The sequence below is a fragment of the Chamaea fasciata genome, unplaced genomic scaffold, assembly GCF_029207755.1.
Source record: "Chamaea fasciata isolate MVZ Bird 193981 ecotype frontalis unplaced genomic scaffold, bChaFas1.0.hap1 SCAF_2, whole genome shotgun sequence".
NCBI classification, from domain to species: Eukaryota; Metazoa; Chordata; class Aves; order Passeriformes; family Sylviidae; genus Chamaea; species Chamaea fasciata.
The window spans coordinates 2,657,804-2,677,939 of record NW_027094087.1 but is presented as its reverse complement, the minus strand read 5'-3'; the positions used below and the strand labels follow the sequence as shown (position 1 = coordinate 2,677,939).

Here is a 20,136-nt window from a genome sequence, read left to right as displayed (position 1 = left end):
TGCAGACTGATGCTGGAGATTCAAGTGACTTTGCAACTGCAAATCTTACTCTGGCTGCACAAAATGCGTGTGACTACAAAGCAGGAGATAAGCCTCAATTTATGCAGGCAGACCTTTCCTAACAGGACTGTGAGACCTAAGATAAACAATCATTTCTTTGTTATTGAAATCAGCAAAATAGACTTGCATGAATCACACACAGAGAAGGCATTGTTATTATTATAATTATGGCTCTTCATAACATACAGCGTTTTACTAGTGACTCTAAGACATATTCTGGTGGGGTTTTCATTTCTTGTACTTTTCAGCAGTATGCTATGGAATTTTTTTATACCCATCCCTGTGAAACTTTGAATCACACAACTGAAAAACAAAATTTTCTTAAAAATCTCCCACTTAATAACTAATGTAGGTAGATAAATCTGATCACTAAATGTATCACTTCATTCTGCAGTGCAAACATAGAAACTGTGGCTGAAGAGGGTTGTTGATTTATATAAATTTTGCAGGAAGGTACCGCACGTACATGGAGGTTTCAGTTAAATGCTTTTGTCTCAAAAAGAGAAGGTGACTTGTTATCATAAACAGAGACAAAGAATATGCTTTAACAAAAAAAAAAAATTCCACAACGACAAACAAAAAAAACACCCCTAACCCAACCAAACCCATAACAAAAGCACCCAAAGGCTGATTTAGAAAAGGCGTTTAGGTAAATATATATATATATAAACAGAGATAAAATTAATTTTACTACTGACAGATTAAATCCTTGAGACTTTTTTGAGATTTTTACCAAGATGTTTGAATTCTGGAGCTTTAAAATGCCTCATGCTGATACATATTGAACATCCCATGGAATGTTTCCCCAGCATGAAAACCAAGTAGGAAAAAAGTTTGGCTTTATTTAATAATTCACTAGAATCACTTGTTGTACCAGGTAGGATGTTCGTTAATTAGTGCTCATGATAAATCTAGTGATTCAGTTGAAAGCAGAACACAGCGCAATTCAGTGCAATTAGGAAGCTCCAGCACATCAGACTCCAGGACTCCTCACCAAACCACCACCCAGTGCCTCTTGGCCCTTTTGGAGCAATTTGTACCTCTGGAGTTTATTAAACCTGCCAATTTATTATTGAGCATTTTGCAGAGCACAAACCTGGCTGGCTCCATTTACAATTCACTTTTGCTCTCCTTTGACTGATCAGCAAATCAGGGAATTATTTAGGCCGGAGGGCACCTCCGTGACAATTCCCATGCACAGATGTCATCTCTTACTTTTAGTGACGACCCCCTCCAGCCGGATGATGTTGGGGTGGTCGAACTGGCCCATGATGCTGGCTTCTCCCAGGAAGTCCCTCCTCTGCTTTTCTGTGTAGCCAACTTTCAGGGTTTTGATGGCCACTGAAATTTCCTTCTTAGAAGGCAGCTTCAGGCGTCCGCTGCACACTTCTCCAAACTCTCCTAAAAGAGAGAGCGGAAAAGTGAGAGAAACTGAAATGCAGTTATTTCGTAGGGATTCAAGAAAGAAGAATCAGCACTCAAAAAAAGCCCCTGGAATGTGGTGTATGCCGGTTTACCCTTTTGAAATATGCAAGAGCAAAGCACAAGGAAAATCATCTTAGCATTGAAAAGAGGAAGCATTAAATGTGTAGAAAACTGTTGGAAGAAGACACCTCACGTGAAAGTTTTCTTTCGGTGAACTAATTTTTACACAAATCACATAAGGAAGTTTCGATATGTTATCATTTGAGCAGCAACTGATTTCAAAACCCGTTTTCAGCTTTTTTTTTCTGATTTTGTTTGTTTGTTTTCTAAAGCCAGCCAAATTAATCAAAAAAGGCCTGACTAAATGTGTGGTAGGGCAATGACCTTTCTCTGTTGCTAACCCAGGCTAGATTTGAGTCAACAACACAGGAATGAATATCATCACATCTTATCACCAGCCGCTTCATCCTCTAGGCATAGAACTGTACTATCAAGGTAATAACCGCTAAAAGGAAGGTACATCTTTGTGTGTATATATACACATAATATTGCTGAAAAGCGCTGACATTACACCCTTTGATTCTAACACCGTTTGTATTTCAGGCTGCCAAGACAGGCAGCAGCTCGGGAAACAAATTTTAAAAGCTATTACTAGTAACTAATGGGAGTTGAGCTCTTTTCAGACTTCATTACAAGCATTCAACCTCTGCAAGCCCAAATGACCATTGTACTTTACCAAGAGTTCAAACACCAGCCCCAGCTCAAGGCTGTCAGAGCACCACAAAAGAGGAAGACCAAAGCACATCTTGAAAACAGAGGGAAGGGGGGGAAAAATGCTTGAAATAAATCTTGTAGCACCCAGCTTCCAACCCCATTTTCTTGATGTTTTAATGGTCCAAAAACCTATAACAAGCTAAGATCTTAGAACTATTTTACAGTTACTGTCAATGGAGACTTTAGTTATGATTTCAGCCAGCAGCCCAGCCATCAATCCTTCATTTTAAAGCTGGAATCGTGGATCTGATATTTGTTTAACTTCTGGGAAGGAAAAGGTTACGGGTAATGTCCATCAACACAGTCCCATTTAGCCATGGCTGAACAACCCAGAACTTGAGTGATTAATCAGATTCCAAAAGTACCTCAAGGCCAGCAGATGCTGCAAGAGAATAAAAGATGGGCTCTTTCTGGCAATGAAGTTTGCTGCTGTCTATGGATATAAAGCAGGTTTACTTCCTTGGAAAATGAATTTCATTGGAAAGAGCTCCCCAGGCAGCCCAACCACACTAGCTTATGATTTTTTACATCCAGGGCAGCATGGATTCTAAATACATCTAGCTGGTCAACACCCAGAGTGACCCATGCAGTTACGCTACAATTTTTCCTGCAAATTATTACGGTATGATCCCAGTAAGAAATGGACTGGGCCTCACCAGACACTGTTTAGGAGGAGGAAGGGCTTGTGTTTGAGTGCCAGAAAAACCTGACTGTAAGATATGAGCACGATGGCTTTTCAAGCAAAGCCTTCCTGAGGCGTTTATTTTTAATTATGCCACACACATAAAGACTGTATAACCTGCCCTGCAGACTGGTGTGTCTATTGACGTGTGGAAAGCTGATAGGGATTATTTAGGAGGGCTGTTCATGGCACAAAGATCTCTCTTCAGGATATCCTAATTTCTTTTTGAACAGCCTATTTAGTGCATCAGGGGATGGTGTTCGCTGTGCATTTAGACTCGGGAACAGTAAATGAAGATTCTGTGAAATCAGCTACTCCCTTCACTTCGCTGCATTTTAATTCAGTGCACAGGACTGCCTCAGATTTGGAGAGGCACCAAATCTCAACGTTTCATAAACCTTGGGAACATCAGCAACGTCCTAGCCTCCACTGGGATGCTGCAAACCTTCACAGTAAGCTCACAGACAGGTAACCCCTGAATTGTGTGAATAATTTGATCTGCAAGATGTTGTGCCACAAATATATTTCAACTTCGGAAGAAAAGCAAATGTTTTTTTTGTTCAGCAAAGCACATAGTTAAACCTACCCCAAATCAAGAAAGTACTTTCTGTAGTATTCTCCTACTGCCCGGTTGGATTTAAACTTCTTAAGTGGTTTGTTGAACTGAATCCATAAAAATAAGTGAGTTATTTTAAAAGAAAAGATTACTGCAAAGAAAAATCTGAAAAAGTGGCTTCTGACCTCAGTTTTCTTATGCTTAGCCTCCCGCTAAAAATCCCTTGTGTTTTTCTTGAGGTTCTTTTGGATAAGGATATTTCCTTATTGCATTTGTGTGTGTTTTCAAAGCTATGCAAGCTCTGAAAGCCCTCTCTTCTCAGAGACTTCTGGCTGAAGCTGTGAAAAACCGCTTGGAGCACTTCAGAACGTGGAGATCGCTTGCCCGACTTGAAGGTCTCGTTACTTACGTCACACTTCAGGGCAGTTAAATGAATCCCTTCTTCTCAAATCCCTGTCTTTTTTTTTTTTTTTTTATAATTTCCTTCACACTTGCCTTGCAAAGGACAAGGGCAGGAAGAGACCAAGCCATTCACTCAGACAAGTCACTGACTCAGTAAGAGGCAGGAAATGCCTTTCTGGTTTTGGGGAGAAGTGTTCCCTGAAGAAGTTGCCTAAGAGGCCCTCTGAATGTAAAAGCTACCACGTGCTGAGGGTGATGGCAGTGTAAAGTGATGCCACAAACTCCTTTTGGAAGCTCCCACCTCTCTGCGGCCTGATTCTCATCTGTTCTTCCCTTCCTGGCTCTTCCTGTTGGCACCTCAGGCAAATGCTAAGAGGAAATGTTCACATAATGCCTTATGTCCTCCAGACTACGTGAATTGAGCTATGATGCCCAAAAAAAAGGTGTTAGGATAGCTCGAGTGCAAGTTTTAATGTAAAAAGCTTGCAGGAACCCTCTGCCACTCGGCTCAGTTGGTTTGAGCAGGGTGCTGCTAATGCCAAGGTCCAGGTTCAATCCCTGTGGGGGCCAATTCACTCACGAGTTGGACTCCACAATCCTTGGGGGCTCCTTCCAACCCAGGTTAACCTCTGATTCTCACTGCAGAGGAGCAGAGAGACCTAAAACACCTGACTCCTTTAGGACATAGTCCTTTTTTGGAGCCATTCAAAATTTTTTCCTCTGTTTTCAGAGGCCACATTTGACAAATTTTGGTTTACTTCTTATTCTGCTGTGTATCTTGACTACAAAGAGGTCAGAACAACCAAGCCGTAAGATATAGCATGATCCTTAGGAAGTCCTTTTCTAGATTCGTATGCTGCAGACAGCCCAAATTTAGAAAGCTTGCATTTGTGAGGCTCCCGAAAGTCTTACAAGGAAACACACTGCTCCTGGACTTAAATTAAGAGTATTCCTCCTTCTCCATCCCCACACAAATTCCCTGTTACGTGCAAGAAGCAGAGCTTTGCTGCCTTGACTGAAGATGATGGAGAACAGTGCACTCTTGTGGGGCAAAATTTAAACCAACAAGGAACAGGGATTCCACCTTTCCATAAAGTAACTTCCAACTAAGAACAGTTGAGTAGCTTCAGCAGGAGAGGCTCAAACACCGTTCCTTTTTTTACTGCACTGAGTACAGTACCTTGGCCTCTACACTTTTTCCAGCTGAAAATCTTTTGCCGTGCGCTCGGAGTCCATCTCTCCCATCCCATGGTTTTAATTCAAACCGTATACTTGGAGAGAAGCCCCAGAAAATCGATAATAAAGGCACAAGTACTTTTCAATGGATTAAAAATCAATAGTACTCCTCATAAATGCCTTAATATAGGAGGAAAGGTAACACTCCATGATCTTCTGGCTCAATGAGACAATCTGCCACTCCACTTCAAGGAGGAATCACACATCCTATCAGGAGCTACATGCTCCATTGCAACGCTCAGTGTAATGAGAATTTCTGTAATCTGGCTCCTCTGTTACAAAAATCTGATCATGTCACCAGCTTCTTTCCTGTAAATCCAACAATCTGTGGCATCTTTACGGCTCAGACAATCAGTTATTGGACAGACAACCCTTTCCTCCTAAATCAATAATTCAAATCCAAAGCAGTGACCAAAATCAATCCAAGGACCAAAGGTCACTGCAGCCTGATGGATGCGTGGTGACTGCTATGAAATGAGCCTGTGGTTTCACTCAAGGCACAATAGCCAAAAGTCCTTTTATGGGGAAAAAAAAAAAAGAAAAGAAAACATCTTCACAGTTGATAACATTTTCTGTGCTGACAGATTTTAAAGAGAAACACAGAAGTGAGGCTGAATGATCTTTTCCCTTCCAACAGTGGTGCACTCAAGTGAGGGCTTGGTGTCTTTTGAAAAGCTGTCTCCTTTCTTTGAGAAAAAAAAAAAAGAAATATAAAATTGTGTGCCCTTAACTTTGCACTGAAGTCGGCTGTAAATGTGACCTACTAATCTGAGGGCTTTCTAGAACATTCTCTTTCTGGTCACAACTATGAACCTAAAGATATAAAACAGTACATACACAGCAAAAAGCTATCTTTAGTTCAATAAATCTGGTGTTCATTACCTGCTCCAACTACTTTATCAATGGATATATTGGAAGCATCCAGTTCCTTGGCAAATTCATGCACAGCTTGGTTGGGATCCTCATACGTGTGTGGATCTACGTAAGTTCTCAGACCTGGCAGCTTCACTGTGTAAAAAACAAATTCAGAGAGAAAATGTTACTTAGACTTGAGTAATCCTTCTAAAGAAAGCTCATGAGACAACAGAAACCAAATCGATAGAAGGAAAAAGTAATTCTTCAAATCAAACTGGTTTTTTTGGGTCTTCAGGATGTTTGTACAGAGTGAAACCAAAGTTTGTGCGGCAACTCATTTCAAATATCTGCACATATAGTATTTAACCCTTTATCCAATATTAAAATACCACTCACCCTTCCCAGGCTGCTCCATTTAGATGCTGCCTTGTATTGACCCTTCCAAAGTAACAACAAAGGGGCAAGGAACAAAATGTGTTGCTACAGTCAACCTGAAAAGTTCTTAGGAATATATTAAGAAATCAGATCAACTCCAGCTTTCTTTTATTTTTCCCTAAGTCCATCGACAAGATGCATAATAAGAAACTTAAACATGAAAAAATGCACCCCTGCCTCAACCCCTCTGCCAGAACACACAAGGATGGCAGAGAATTGTTCTGAATAAAGGCTGGTTCTAGAGTTTTTTTCCCATACATCCATGTTATTATCCTGGCCCCCTCTAGAGTTTCCTGGCTAGGGATTGCTGGAAGAGATCATTCCCAACCTTTGCCTCCAACAAAAATGCTGCAAGCAAAGCAGAGCCTCATTCCCCCTCCCCTCCCCAGCTCAAAGCCTTGCTTGTGTTTGCACCCAGTACCTTCTGTTGTACTCATTTTACAACAGGAATATATTTTATTAACAAAAAACTGAAATGCCCAGCTTGAAGTTTTCTGCTTCTGACACAAACCCTACATTCCCAGACATGTATTTCCAGCTTTCCCTAACTGTACCAGTTGGTCTTGTAAAAGATATTAACTCCTTCAACAAACACTGCTTTAACCCACTCAGGAATATCCTTTCCATCTTAGCATTATTATACTGCGGCAATTTTTTCACTGCTAAAACAGTTAAACCTTTTTTTTTTTCGCTGGGGTTGCACAGATGGGAAAAAAAGACCTTCGGACCATGAGAGCACGAAATTGTTTTATCTAACAATGCAAAAGGTATGTAAAAAAAAGAAAAAAAAATCAATTTTATGGGGATTTATTTGCCTCAGAATTGACAAAAAAAAAAAAAAAAAGATAAAACTGGGTTCCCAAGCTAATTGCCTTGAAAACAATGCCAAGTAAGAGCCATGCTCTCGACACAAGGGCTGCGTGTGCACGGCATTAAAAGCCAACTGTGTTTCCTTCAAGGGCCTGATGATTACAGAATTACCTGCAAGTAAAACAAAAAGTAATTGGCTGTATATTGCTGTTGGTTAAAAAAATCTTGTAAATGCTCCTTCCCGTCCATGCTGAATGTACATTACAGGCCCCCTCACATCCCCAATAAAAATAACAATTAAAAGCTTCTGCTCCGTGGGGTTTTTGGCTTGGGATTTTTAATGCTGACCCCAGAGGTTCCCAAGATCAGGTGATGGTGGCTGCAAGGAGAATAATCCCTTCACACCAATAATTAAGGGCAGCCTGTGCAGTAACTGGGCTCTGTCATGAAATACAGATAATAAACACGTGCACATGTGTTAAGCTGCACTACTTTACAGCTCATTCTGTGCAAACATAATAATTTACATTTTCATTTTAACAGCACAAATTGCCCTAAAGGTAGCAAAAGAATAAAAAGGCCCAGCCAGAGAAGGCAAAGGGAGAGGATCTGAGGAGGTGAAACATTTTTGTTCCTTTGAAGTAATATTATAGGATTTGTAATAAGGCTGCAGGGAATAGTTCATGGCTGGAGCCTTTTTAAAAGTAATTCAGAGTAAACTGACTGAAATAAACCAGCTGCTGTATTTAAGATGCTGAAAGTTTACGACAGCCATGGAAGTTACTTTGTCCCTTTTCTAGTTCATAGGAGCAATTTTCCTTCTCTTTGGGAAAGACTGCAGTTTGGTAGATTAAAAGTTTCAACAGCCACACACGAACACACTTACAGATTCTAACAGATAAATATCTGCAAAATCTATGACAAATAATTTTCAAGAACTTCCAACAGACATCCCAGGCCCATGATTGGCTCTGGTCTTACTGCACAGTGAATCAGCATGGCACTACTCAGAAAACAGTACATAAATATCTAAAGCCAAATTAAAAGCAATTTAATCCACAGGAATTTAACAGCACTGACATGTTTAGGAATAGTGATTGCAACTTTCCATTGTGTGGGAGTAAGGAGAGCAAATTCTGACCTGTTATTTGTCTGTGACACTTATTTTACTGGCTGCTTTTATTTTATAACCTCATTAAATTTGGATGATGAAGCATTAACTCTATGGGCCACATGTAACCGTAGAGATTTTTTTTTTTTGAGAATAGTTGGTTTGCAGTTGTTGGGCTGCAGCTTGTGTATCCCCTGACAGCGCTGGGGAAGGAGACAAGAAATCGTGGATATTCATGCTCTTGGCTCTCTTGAGATAAGGAGGGGCAGGAAACTTAAAAGAATAATAATTTGAACAGCCAGAGAACAGTTATTCCATTGTCACGAGGATTGGGAAGCAGTTCTAATTTCCAGCTACTGCAGGTAAATCCCTCATCAAAATGTTAATTTACTTATATTTAGGGAAGGGGCACCTGATTATGGTACCAGCAGCTCTTTTCTTGCAAATAGTCGAATGCCAATGTCGTGTGTAGAAAAACCGCACGTAGACTAATGTAACAACACGCTGAGCAACAGAAATGGATGGTTCAACCATGGTTTACACGGTGGAGCAGACACTCATCTGGAGCTGAAACAGTTTCAAAGATGAACTGCTGCTTCTTATTAAGCAAAGCCTCATCAGACACCAAGAATTATGGGGGTAAAAAAAAAGGATTGTCTGGCCTTGGTGTCTATGAGGGGCATTATCCTCGCCTGTAAGGATATAAAAATCCAAAGTACAGTGATTAAAAAGAAAAGAAAACCAAGTAATCCTCCATTCCTGATCAGGAATTAGGCTATCACCTTCTTTCCCCCTCAGCTGCCCCTGCTCCAAAACTATTTTTTTCCTGATTTAAAGGGTGTATGGACAGAACTTTGCCTGTGAGCCAATCTTCAGGATCCACAGCTCTGCTGTGGGAAAGTGTAACAAAGTTATGCACATTGCAAAGAGGACTCAGGATCAGATTATTACTATTTTTTTAGGTGAACTTTGTCAAGCAAACAATTTTCACAGTAGGTTTAGCATTCATCAAGACAGGCTTAATCGATTCACATCTTGCTTTGGGAAAGAAAAATATATTTCTTGGACTTTATATAACGAGGAAGTTGCAGCTGTACTCTGGATTTCAGGAATCCAAAATCACAATTCCAACCACACGCATTGTTTGAACATAGACAGCGATGTTTTGCTCATTACTAACCTGAACACACAGGAAAGGAGCTGAAACAAAGAATAATTGTTTGGGGAAAATCTCCTTACCCACAAGAGAAGGGATAACTCTCTTCCCAATTTCACCTTGGTTTAAGTGAGGTATGGCTCTTTTTTTTATTTTTTAATTGAAAAATATCAGTTACCTAAGGGATGAATTCAACAGATCTGGAAGCATTAAAAGGCTTCAGTAACTTACAGTGGCCATTCCCAAAATGCAGCCTTTTCTCATCAGTGCCATGTTTAGCCTTCTTGTATCCACAGAATCTACAAGCAACAGAGAAAAAAAAAAATTAATACAGAGAATTTGATGTGTTAACTGCAGGTGGAAACAGAATAGAATGCTTTCCCTGCACAATTAAATGCCTGTTTGAAAGTTTAATGATATTTACATTCTCTGTGCCCTATAGAGGCATGTGATGTTCTCAGGGAATTTGAGGAAATTGGCTAATGAGAGGATTTGTTGTTTTTTGACCCCTACAGTTTAATTTTACAATTGCCTGAGAATGTGTTTATAGCATTTTTTAACAACTGCTGCATGATTTGGGCTGCTAACGTTAGCGGGCTCATTACTGACCGTGAGGCAGAGCCTGGAGCTCCTGGGCAGCAGACAAAGGATTAAAAACCAGCCACACCACGACCCACGACATGCCACGGTCATCAGGGCCCCTCAGGGACAGGGCAACAGGACAAAATGTGCAAATCAGACACCAGGCTCACCTCCCAATCAGGACATACACCACCACTGTGAGGAGGATGATGGCCACTGCTGCTGAAATGGCAATCATCACCACCTGGCTGTTCTCACTGGAGATGGAGAACGCTGCGGAGTCAACAAAAATATCACATGAATAACCTCACACGCACATCTCATTGATCACATCAGAATTTACATGCTTACAGGGGACAGACATCATGATACAACTTTTGGTCTCCTGGCAGATATTTAATCCAGGACATAATTTTTCATCAAACGAATGAATACAAGGGAAGAAAACACAAGACTCCAGCCATCTTTGCCAATTCACCAAAGTTGCTGCTACTCTCAATTTTTACTCTTGCTAATTGTGGCAACTGCTGGCAAACTGATGCTAATGTATAAACACACACATAAATGCAAACATACATGTCACGTGTGCCATCCATACTTTATGTCATGCTCAGTAAGGAACGTTTCCTTGGCAAGGAATCCCATAATCATCACCATCACTTCCCCTTCTGTATGATGGAAAGTGCTTTTAGGAGCTCAGTTTCCCAGCTAAGCCTGACAATATCCACACGAAGCTTGTGGAAAGCCGGGGCACGCAGGCACCGGTGTCTACAGGAAAAGGGCTATTTTCTGCCTTATTCTGGCTGTTTCCCTGTGGTCCCTAAGCATGGAACTTCAGACTGTTACACGATGACAGGGTGACTTTAGGCCTTTGGAGCGAGGACCAGTCTCCAGCAGAGACTTCCTGAGCCTCCCTGAGCACAGCAGAATTAAAACTCCTCAGCTTAACACCTCAAGTCAGCCGCCCAAACTGAGCTGGGAGCTGCCACTGCTGGCCCCACGGGTTAAAGAGCCTGCGTCCAGGGTCACATCACTCCCATCTCTGCCTGTTACACACCCTCAACTGCACCCAGTTATGGTAACTTGGAAACACAGGAGCAAACTTACGTCATTTCCCGGTCACCTGTGTAATTTGTACGCTTATTATTGAGATGGGCACCACTGCCTCCTGCCACACTTCTACTTTTTCAATTTCCCCTTCTTTCGGTAACATTACTTGGCAGAGAAAACTCCTTAACCTCCAAACTGTTAATATTTTTTTTTTCTCTGCAACTGATTTTTTTTCCTTCTTGCTGTAATTCTCCTAAGTTGAGTTCTAGTTTCAACTGGAACACCAAAGCTGCAAGCCACCATAACAGCAATTTGTAACTCTTTTTTAAACATGGAGTTTGTTTGCCTTTCAGAGTAACAGCCGGGGCGGAGAAGGAAGAAGCGGGGATGAAATACATAACGTATCTCAAATACACACAGAATAAAGGTGAAAGATTTGGCCAGACACTACTCTTTGTTTTTCTATCACACTTCCTCCCTCAGCAAGAGCCATGGCCTAGCAAGGCATCAGTTCTGGCCTGAGGTGGAAGTGGGGTGGGGAATGGAAGAAAACACCACCTGTGATAGTTCTGGGATACTCTTTACAGCCTGTTCCAAGTTTAATGATAAAACATAAAGTTATACAGCAACGCTACCAAGAAAGACACATCATAAATAGTTATGAGACACATTTCCTCGGCTAGAAAAGGAGTGAAAGCAGCCATTGAGATGAGTCAGGAACTGGGCAGGGTGTCAGCACAGACCCTTTGAACAAATACATACAGTCTGGGCTGGTCTCAAACTCAAACTTGCGGCTGCTTGTCCCGTATCCGGCTGCAGTCCGGGCTCGGATTTGGAAGACGTAGGTGGTGTCAGGCTTGAGGCCACTGATGGTCACGTTGGTGCCTCTGGCTCTCAGGATAGTATAGCTTGTCTCTTGTTCCTGCTTTTGAAAATAGACGTTATCAGATTAAAACCACACCCTAAAAACAAAAGAGGGGGTTGGCGCTAAACTACTACAAACGTCCTGGAGAGGACTGGCATATTTTGGAGTATTTACAGCCCGACAAATGCTTGTACAAGCATTAATTTTCAATCATCTTTTAACAAGGTATCCCAAATCATCAGATCTGCTATGGTATTGAGCTGTAAATCGAGTACTAGACATGCTGAGTTTAAGACATTTTATTACGTTGTTTCGCATCATTTTGCCCGTGGTCTGTAATACAACGAGAAAATTATTAAAAGATTATTTAAAAAAACATAAATCAGATTTGCCTACTGCACTGAACTGGAAGTTGTAACAGGCCAACTTTAAGACATTTTAGGGCCCTGCAGAGCTGTTGCAGGATGCAGTTTTTACTGCCTCACATTTTACAAGACAGTGGTTACCTTTATAAGAGTCAGAAGGGAAACCCCACTTGGGTTCCTCAGCTCAGCAAAAAGGCAGATTTAGCTGGTTTTCTATTATGCCATAAAAACTATGAGATAGTTGTGTCCATCCTCATTTGGACAAAACCCCACTGAACTCAGTCCTGGACTATGCTCATAACCCCTCTCTGCTTAACAGCCACCTATGTCTGACATAACGTTTTTTATATAAAATGAGAGGAGGACTGGTTTGTAATTTGGTAAGTTTGGATACACTTCACACTGTGTAAAAAGCTAATCCTGATAAAAGTATGTCTCAGTCCCACTGTAAGCACATAATCTTAACATTTAGGCATGCATTTTGGAGCCTGAGGTACTGCTTATTTTACTAAAGCCATCTTGTACCAAAAGAGCATTTTTGGCGTCCAAAATATGGCAGCTGGAACTGTCTCGGGGATAAAAAAAAAAAACCCACCCTCTTGGCCAGCAGCCACACATGTGGGAAACTGTGAGAATCTCAATTGTTTAGGTTCCCCACCATGAACTTTTTTTTTTTTTTTTTTATTCTGGAGGTGGTGGGGATTTCATGTGATGTCCTTTTGCTTTGAACGCTGTGCTGAACACTGCGGCCATTGAATCCTGCCGGGCTGAAAGCGAGAACCCAGCGAGCGCACGTCGGACTCAGAGAATCTCACCTAATTCTCATCATGTTTTATGGCCTTGCATTAGCTGGTGAGGGGCTGACATTGCAGCTCTGACAACACTGGAGGGCCAGTGCACGAGCACAGGGGTTGGAAAATACCCAGCACGCTCATTGCCAAGGGCATTTCACCTCCACGTGTAAAGTTCAAGTGGCTGGAGTTGTTTTAGGGTGTTTGCTCTGCCGTGCTGTCTGCAGGAACAGAGTCAGGATATTCCAGGTTAGGAGGTGAACATCAGAAACTGTTCACTTTGGTGCTGAAGAAAGCCTAAGTACCGTGTTCTTGGCAGTCTTTGCTACAGAGAAACAGAAACATTTATACCATAGTTAGGGGAACTGCCAGAAGCTCCACGTAATACTCAACAGTGTGCCCATGAGAAATCACAGTGAAAGGAAAAAAGGAAGAAAGAAAGAGAAAAAAAAGAAAACAGAAAAAGCAGCTGAGCCTGTGCCTAGAAGTTACCATCCAGAATCCAAACCTCAGACAGGGTGAGCTGGACCCAGTCTTCAAAGAAGGAATATAAAAATGTTGCCCATGGCCCATTTTCTTTGCACATTAAAAATAAAAAGGAGATCAGCGCTGGACCTCCTCAGAGTTTTCCAATACTTCTCTATAACGTTCTCTGTTCTAAATTCAGGGGAGCAAATTTACAGGAAGACACTCTAAAGAGCTAACAGGCTTGTGTAAAATGATTTATTTTTGAACTAACAAAGGCCTAGTATTATAATTTGCAGCCTTTCCTTATCTCGTCATTCAGCTGGACGTAGGCAACTATTTTAATTTCAAAGACATAATAATCTTGTCTTTAAAACACAACATCTTTTGTGTATGCTGTGACTGGACATTCATTTTGATCTCGCTTCAGGCTGCTTTTATGAAATGCAAACATTTCCTTCTGGTGCAGACACATACGTGCAAGGGAAAATACAGTCATGGCCCTGTCTGTTAACAATCCACGCTGGAACTTGGAAAATAAACCTTTAAAACAATGGCACGGAGGATGTCATGGTATCTCAGTTTATGGGAAGCTTTTTACACACATATTTTGTAAGTCATTTTTTATGTTGCTGGTAATCAAATCAGTGCAACACCACATAAAAGCCCAAGTTTATCTTTCTTGGGGATAAAGCAAAACTTCAGAGATACAGCACTATAGCTGCCATAAGCAGAAGGAATACACAAAAAGGAGAGTCAGTCTTTGCCAAGCAGATCTCTAACCAAACACTCTGAGGATAAATTTGAACTTGGATGCACAAAGCAATTTCTTCCTGAATATTTCTGCATACTTTACCAGACACAATCTTTGCTGGGAAGCAAATCCTACTACTGTTAGTGTCTCATTTGCAAGTGACATTTTATAATTTCATACTTTGTTTTGCAAAAACCGTATTTTGGAGACATTTTAAATTGATAGTGGCGGCACCAGCACGGGTGAATGGTTTGCCCTTTTCCAGATAAGCACAGAAAGTGCTTATATTATAGAAGGAAAAATATTTTTCCCATCAGCTTCACGTGCACTTGAGAGGCCAAAACCTGACTACGCACTTCTGGGAGGAGGCCACAGTCCTGATACTGCTTCCCTTGTTGCCAGAAGTGAACTCTTCACGGACATGACATTTCCCACAAGTCCTGTGGAGTATTCCTGGCCTACCTGCATTTAAAGCCAGAATAATAAGAGTTTAAAAGCAACAAAGTGCATTTGAATATAATGCACCTTTTCAGCCTCAAAGTGCAGAGTTCTGTGTTGGCTGTAACCACTGATCACACAACTCCTACGATGGCAAAAGCTAATCTATTTTAGCAACGTGAGCCTGCAGCTGAATTTCATTCATTGTTTGCAGAAGAATCCATGTTAATATAGTGTACGTGATTTAATTGTAAGCCACATATTTAGTTGGAGCAATTAATAGTTTATGAGTGGTATTTAAGAGACGGCTTTTTTCTGTACCTTCACAAGACAAGATACTCCTTCAAGAGAACATGATTATGTGAACAAGGAGAAGGAGGAAACAAAGAATGGGGCTTGAGCAAGTAAAAAACATGGCTTTGTTGTTTATGCACTTTGATGGCTGAGACACTTAAAATTCAGCACAGCACTACATGGATGAACTAAACTGAGGTGTCATTTCGTACCATTAACTGAACAGAAAATGTTATGCCCTGCCATAAAATAAATGCTTAAAAATTCCATATGGTCTCCCTCTGAAAGAAGATTTTGTTTCTTTAAAATGTTTTGAATAAATATTGCCTGGGGCTTCATAATATAACTCTCAGGGTTTTTTACAAAAAATGCAGTTCTATTCCAAACACTGCTCCTGAAAAACTGCCACTCAGTTCATCATGCTATGAAGTGCTCAAAGGCTGGCTGGGTGGGACTTTGGACAACCTGGCATAGAGGAAATTATCCCTGCCTATAGCAGGGGGTTTTAACTGGATGAACTTAAAGTCCCTTTCAACCCAGGCCATTCTGATTAACTCCGAAGAGTTAAAACAGTTTCCTAAAGCTGCGGCTACTAATTTCTTTAGACACATATAAAGCTCTGCTCTTTTGGCTACACAAAGGCAATAACTGGTGAAAAAAAACACAAATGAGAAGGTTAATTAAGTACCCTGGAGAAACCGAATATATTTCAAATATTTTATGACAATAATCCATGACAAAAAAAACCTACAAGATATTATAATTTAGATACATGGCATTGTGTTTTTTATTCCAAATCCCTTGCAATATCCTAAATACCTTAAGACCAGCTTAGCAAAATAATGTCATGAACAAGATGTATGACAGAACTGGGCTGACCTGCGTTGCTCTATTAATGCTCTGTTTTTTAATTTCTAAGAGATGACAAAAGACGTATCAACTGAAAACAAGCAGGATGAAAAAGGATGGCTCAGCATAAATCATCTACCAGCAATCAGGTATGACTTGCCAGGAGAAATACCCAGATTTGCTAACTCTGAAGGGTTTATTTCCACTTAACAGCCGTGGATTTTCTGATGAGCACAACCAAGATGATTTCTGAAGCAGAAAATCAAACGGACTGGACCAGTTTGAAAAGAAACCCCTCCTTTTAAAAGAGGAGGGAAGGAAGCATGCTTAGAGATCCCAGACTGAAAAGCAGCATCTTCCAAAGGTGTTTGGTGGAGGAATGAAAAGCAACAACTCCGCATGAGCTGCTCTGGCCCGGGTAAGTTTATCAGAGAGCTAGTTTTGAACCTACCATCATTTGCAAAGCTTAAAAATGCATAGATTCAAAAACACACAGATTCAAAACCACATAGATTCAAATCTCCTGACAAGAGATTTGCCTTTTAAATTTTTTTTTCCTCCTCATAAACCCTGAGGAATAGGCTTCTGACTCCCCAAGGGCCTGCAGAGCACACATTAAAAAGGCTGGTGCCAGAAGGTTGGCTTTTTAAAAGCCTTTTGCTCTAAACGGCCTGGCTCCCATTGTCAAGCACTTGGCTCCCTGGTTTAAGAAAACTGTCTGGTGCATGTGAACTCTTGATCACAGACTTCAAAGGGGAGAAACACATGTGCAAGATCAGCCTCCTAAGACTGGTGGGCTGTCTTATAAAGCTGTCTTCTGACAACCAATTGCTCCCTGAGAGTGGATACACCCGGTGGGAATAGGAGCTGCCTGCTCCGTCTGTGCATAAAACAGCACTGGACGGCAATTTTCTCGAACAGAAAACCCCAATTTCGGTGTAGAAAGATGATCAAAACATCCCAAACACAAATAAAACTTATTGGTGATTTAATTAAAATTAACTGAATGGCCTCAGCAGGGGAAAAAAATCTCTCCCTCTGGGGCAAGTAAAACCCAAGAGACCACCTGTGCTGTTTTTGGCTGGGGTAGAATTAATTTTCTTCACAGTACCTAGCTGTGGCTTTGGGAATTGCACTGGAAACAGACAGGTTTGATAACAGAGAGATATTTTTGTTATTGCTGAGCAGTGGTTACAGTGTCAAGGCCTCTTACACCTTTCCAAAGACAAGGCTGGGGGTGAACAAGGATTTGGGAGGTGACACAGTTTTTTTGGCTCACCAAAAAAAAAAAACTCTTCCCAAAATCAGATTGCATAAATTTGGGAGACATCTTTCCAGCACCCAGCCTTCTGATCCTCTTTTCCTCATCTGAAGAGCAGGCATGAACTACCAACACCACATTGCCCCACTCTAAAGCTCCATGAAAAAAATTTCCAAATTACTGAATTGAATTCAGTATTAACTGAATACTCATGGAGTATATTTAACAGCATTTCTTAGAGGATACTATCACTACATCTTCGCTGGTATACATGAAATATAAGCCTGATTATTAGATATGAAGACTGTTAGCAAATGCCCAATTAAATCAGAATTCTGGCTTTTTTTCAAAGTTTGTTAATTCCGGGATAATTCCATCAAATGAAATTATCTATAGATCCATCAAAAAATGGCTAATGCCACACTTCTTAATCTCCATGGCAATTTATGGTCTTTTCAATTCTACCAGTAAGATCTCCTAAAAACATTCTATTACAAAGACTTTTTTTTTTCTTCTAAATATAGATCCTTATAGGATGTCTAAATAAACAGTTGTAAATAAAAGAAAACGTCAATAAAAAGCAGAGGGCAGATTTTCTTTCATTTGCAGTCATTTGCTTAGAATTTATGAAGAGTTCAGTTATCAACAGAAAGAACTTTCAATGCCCAACAGTCCAGCCAGCATTTTCCAAATAATTTTCATGTATAAGATGCTCGTGCCACCAGGAGGTGGGTGAATGTGTGGACACTGACAGCACCATAGAACAGCATAATAAGAGAGTTTTATGATACAATCTTACACGAGGCCAGCCTGCAATGAGCCTCACCAAGGTGTATCGAGTTCTGAGGGTGTCCAGCACTTCTCAGAATGGCTGAGAATAATATTTGCCAGACGGCTGAGCAGCTCTGCTTTGAAAATCAAAAGGTTTCAATAAATGAGAAAACAACAAATGATACAAAAACACAACAAAAGCCGGGCACGGTGCAGAGAAACCTCTAGAACCAGCTAAGACAGCCCACAAGGCCTGAGCACCTCTGTGCTCCTTCTTAAAGTTTTAGGAGGGCTTTTGGCTTGCTGCCCAATGGAAACTAGCTGCATTTCTAAGGAACAGCTACAGAGGCCAACAGGTGCCTCTGTGCCGGCACTGAGCCAAGAACAGAAAGTTCCGGTGCTTCTTCCTTAAAAGGCCGGCGTGTAACTGAAATTTGGAAACATTCGCTTGGGCGTGGAAATGCACCGCCAACAGTTTTAGTCAAGAAAACAAGAAAAGAAAGGGGTTACACATTGACCGCATTACTTTGTGTTTGTCCTGGTGGGCTTGGGGATGAGCTCGGTAGACAACACAACGGCTTCACTTTGTATTTCCTGATGTTCTCATTACCAAAATTCCAGCAGTTCCAACACTTAGGAACAATTATTGAGGCAGACTGAACGAACCTGAGCGTTTCTGAACCCCTCACACAGGCAAGACGCAACTGCTGAGGAAAACCCCCTCCCCTTTGATCTTCCCACCTTTTCGTAGTATTTGACCTCGTAGTCCAGGATGATCCCGTTGGGATGCTCAGGCTCCTGCCAAGAGAGGGACACGCTGTTCCTGGACGTCCTGTCCTTCCTTATCACCGTGATGGGGGATGGAGCTGCAGAGGGGGTGGGGGAAGGAGGGGAGGGAGAGAAGCAAACTGAGTTTATTCCTGCTCCAGTTTTCTGCAAAGAGCGTGGTTTGTTGGAGCCCTGGGCACTGAGAATTTTAAGTTTTCTGTGCTGACAGGCACTGACCCTCAAGCAAACTCTGCATTTGACCTGAGGCCGTGGAACAGGCTTCCAAAATTGAGTGACAGCACTGGGATTGTGGGTGTGGAGTTTGAATAGAAGTGTGTGATATCACATGGTGGAAAACTTAGAGTTTAAGGCGTTAGTATATAGCAATATATAAAAAGCAAGATGGAGGATTTGGGGCATCGGTTAAGTTCTTCTTTCACCTTCTTCTTTATGGGTTTGGGTGATATGCTGTAATTGGGGAGAGAAATCCACACTGCTGACCATGGGTGGTTGGGTTAAAAGTAAAAATAATTCAGGTGTCATTTCATAATTGGACAATTTGCACTTAAAAGACCTTGGAAAGAGTTAGAGACAGAGCCATTTTCTACTTTGCCAGCTAGAACTCACAGCTTTTGAAACTGTGCTCCAGATATGAATTAATAACCATCTGAGTCCGAACATGAAAACTGCATCTTTCGAGCATTTAATCCCGGCTCCAACAACAGAAAAGAAGATAAAAAAACCCCACATTCCATTTAATGGACCCCCGAGCGAAGGTCTGGCCCCACACCAACAGCGAGCAGCTGGATCCCAGCCGTGCTGCTCATGCCTTGGAGCACCCTGGCCTCGTGGAAAACAAGCTGAGATTTTTCTCCTCCACTGGAGGACTGGTGGCAAGGCAGCAGATGGTTTTGATCTGCTACTACAGTGTAAGCAATGAAATACATTCAGTGCGTGAAAATAACAGAGCGAAATGGCAGCACCACCTATTTGTTATATTGCTGAGGTATTATCATTACCAGACTCTGCAGAACTGTGATAACATTTTCATAGGAAAGTCTAAAATGAGTAAAGTACAAGGAGCTCCTGGTAGTCGTGGCTGGGAACAACCATCAGCACAACTCAGCCTCTTTGGCATCATTATTTGGTAAGTTGTCCAGATGAAAATTGCTCCCATACACACTTCTCTCTCACCACATTTCTCTGAAAATGAAAGTGAATAAAAAAGGAAAAATCTGAACTGCAAAAATAACGTAATTTTTTAATGTGCATCGATCAGGGTTAGGCATGACAACTGCATACCACAGGTTCACCCACCACCCACAACTTGGAAATATCATCAGTGTTCAACACACGCATAAAAAGACCATAATTACTTAAG

At 41.3% G+C, this 20,136-nt stretch overlaps 1 protein-coding gene across 1 annotated transcript in view; it reads right to left on the bottom strand.

The window, feature by feature from the left end:
* EPHA3 (EPH receptor A3) overlaps nucleotides 1–20,136 on the bottom strand; it is a 176,214-nt gene that overhangs the window by 30,052 nt on the left and 126,026 nt on the right. The window contains exons 6-11 of the mRNA XM_066207743.1: nucleotides 18,729–18,853; nucleotides 11,897–12,059; nucleotides 10,255–10,357; nucleotides 9,734–9,801; nucleotides 6,018–6,143; nucleotides 1,276–1,461 (exon numbers count right to left, since the gene is read on the bottom strand). Of these exons, the coding sequence (XP_066063840.1) occupies nucleotides 1,276–1,461; nucleotides 6,018–6,143; nucleotides 9,734–9,801; nucleotides 10,255–10,357; nucleotides 11,897–12,059; nucleotides 18,729–18,853 (771 nt within the window). The remainder of the gene's footprint in view (nucleotides 1–1,275; nucleotides 1,462–6,017; nucleotides 6,144–9,733; nucleotides 9,802–10,254; nucleotides 10,358–11,896; nucleotides 12,060–18,728; nucleotides 18,854–20,136) is intronic.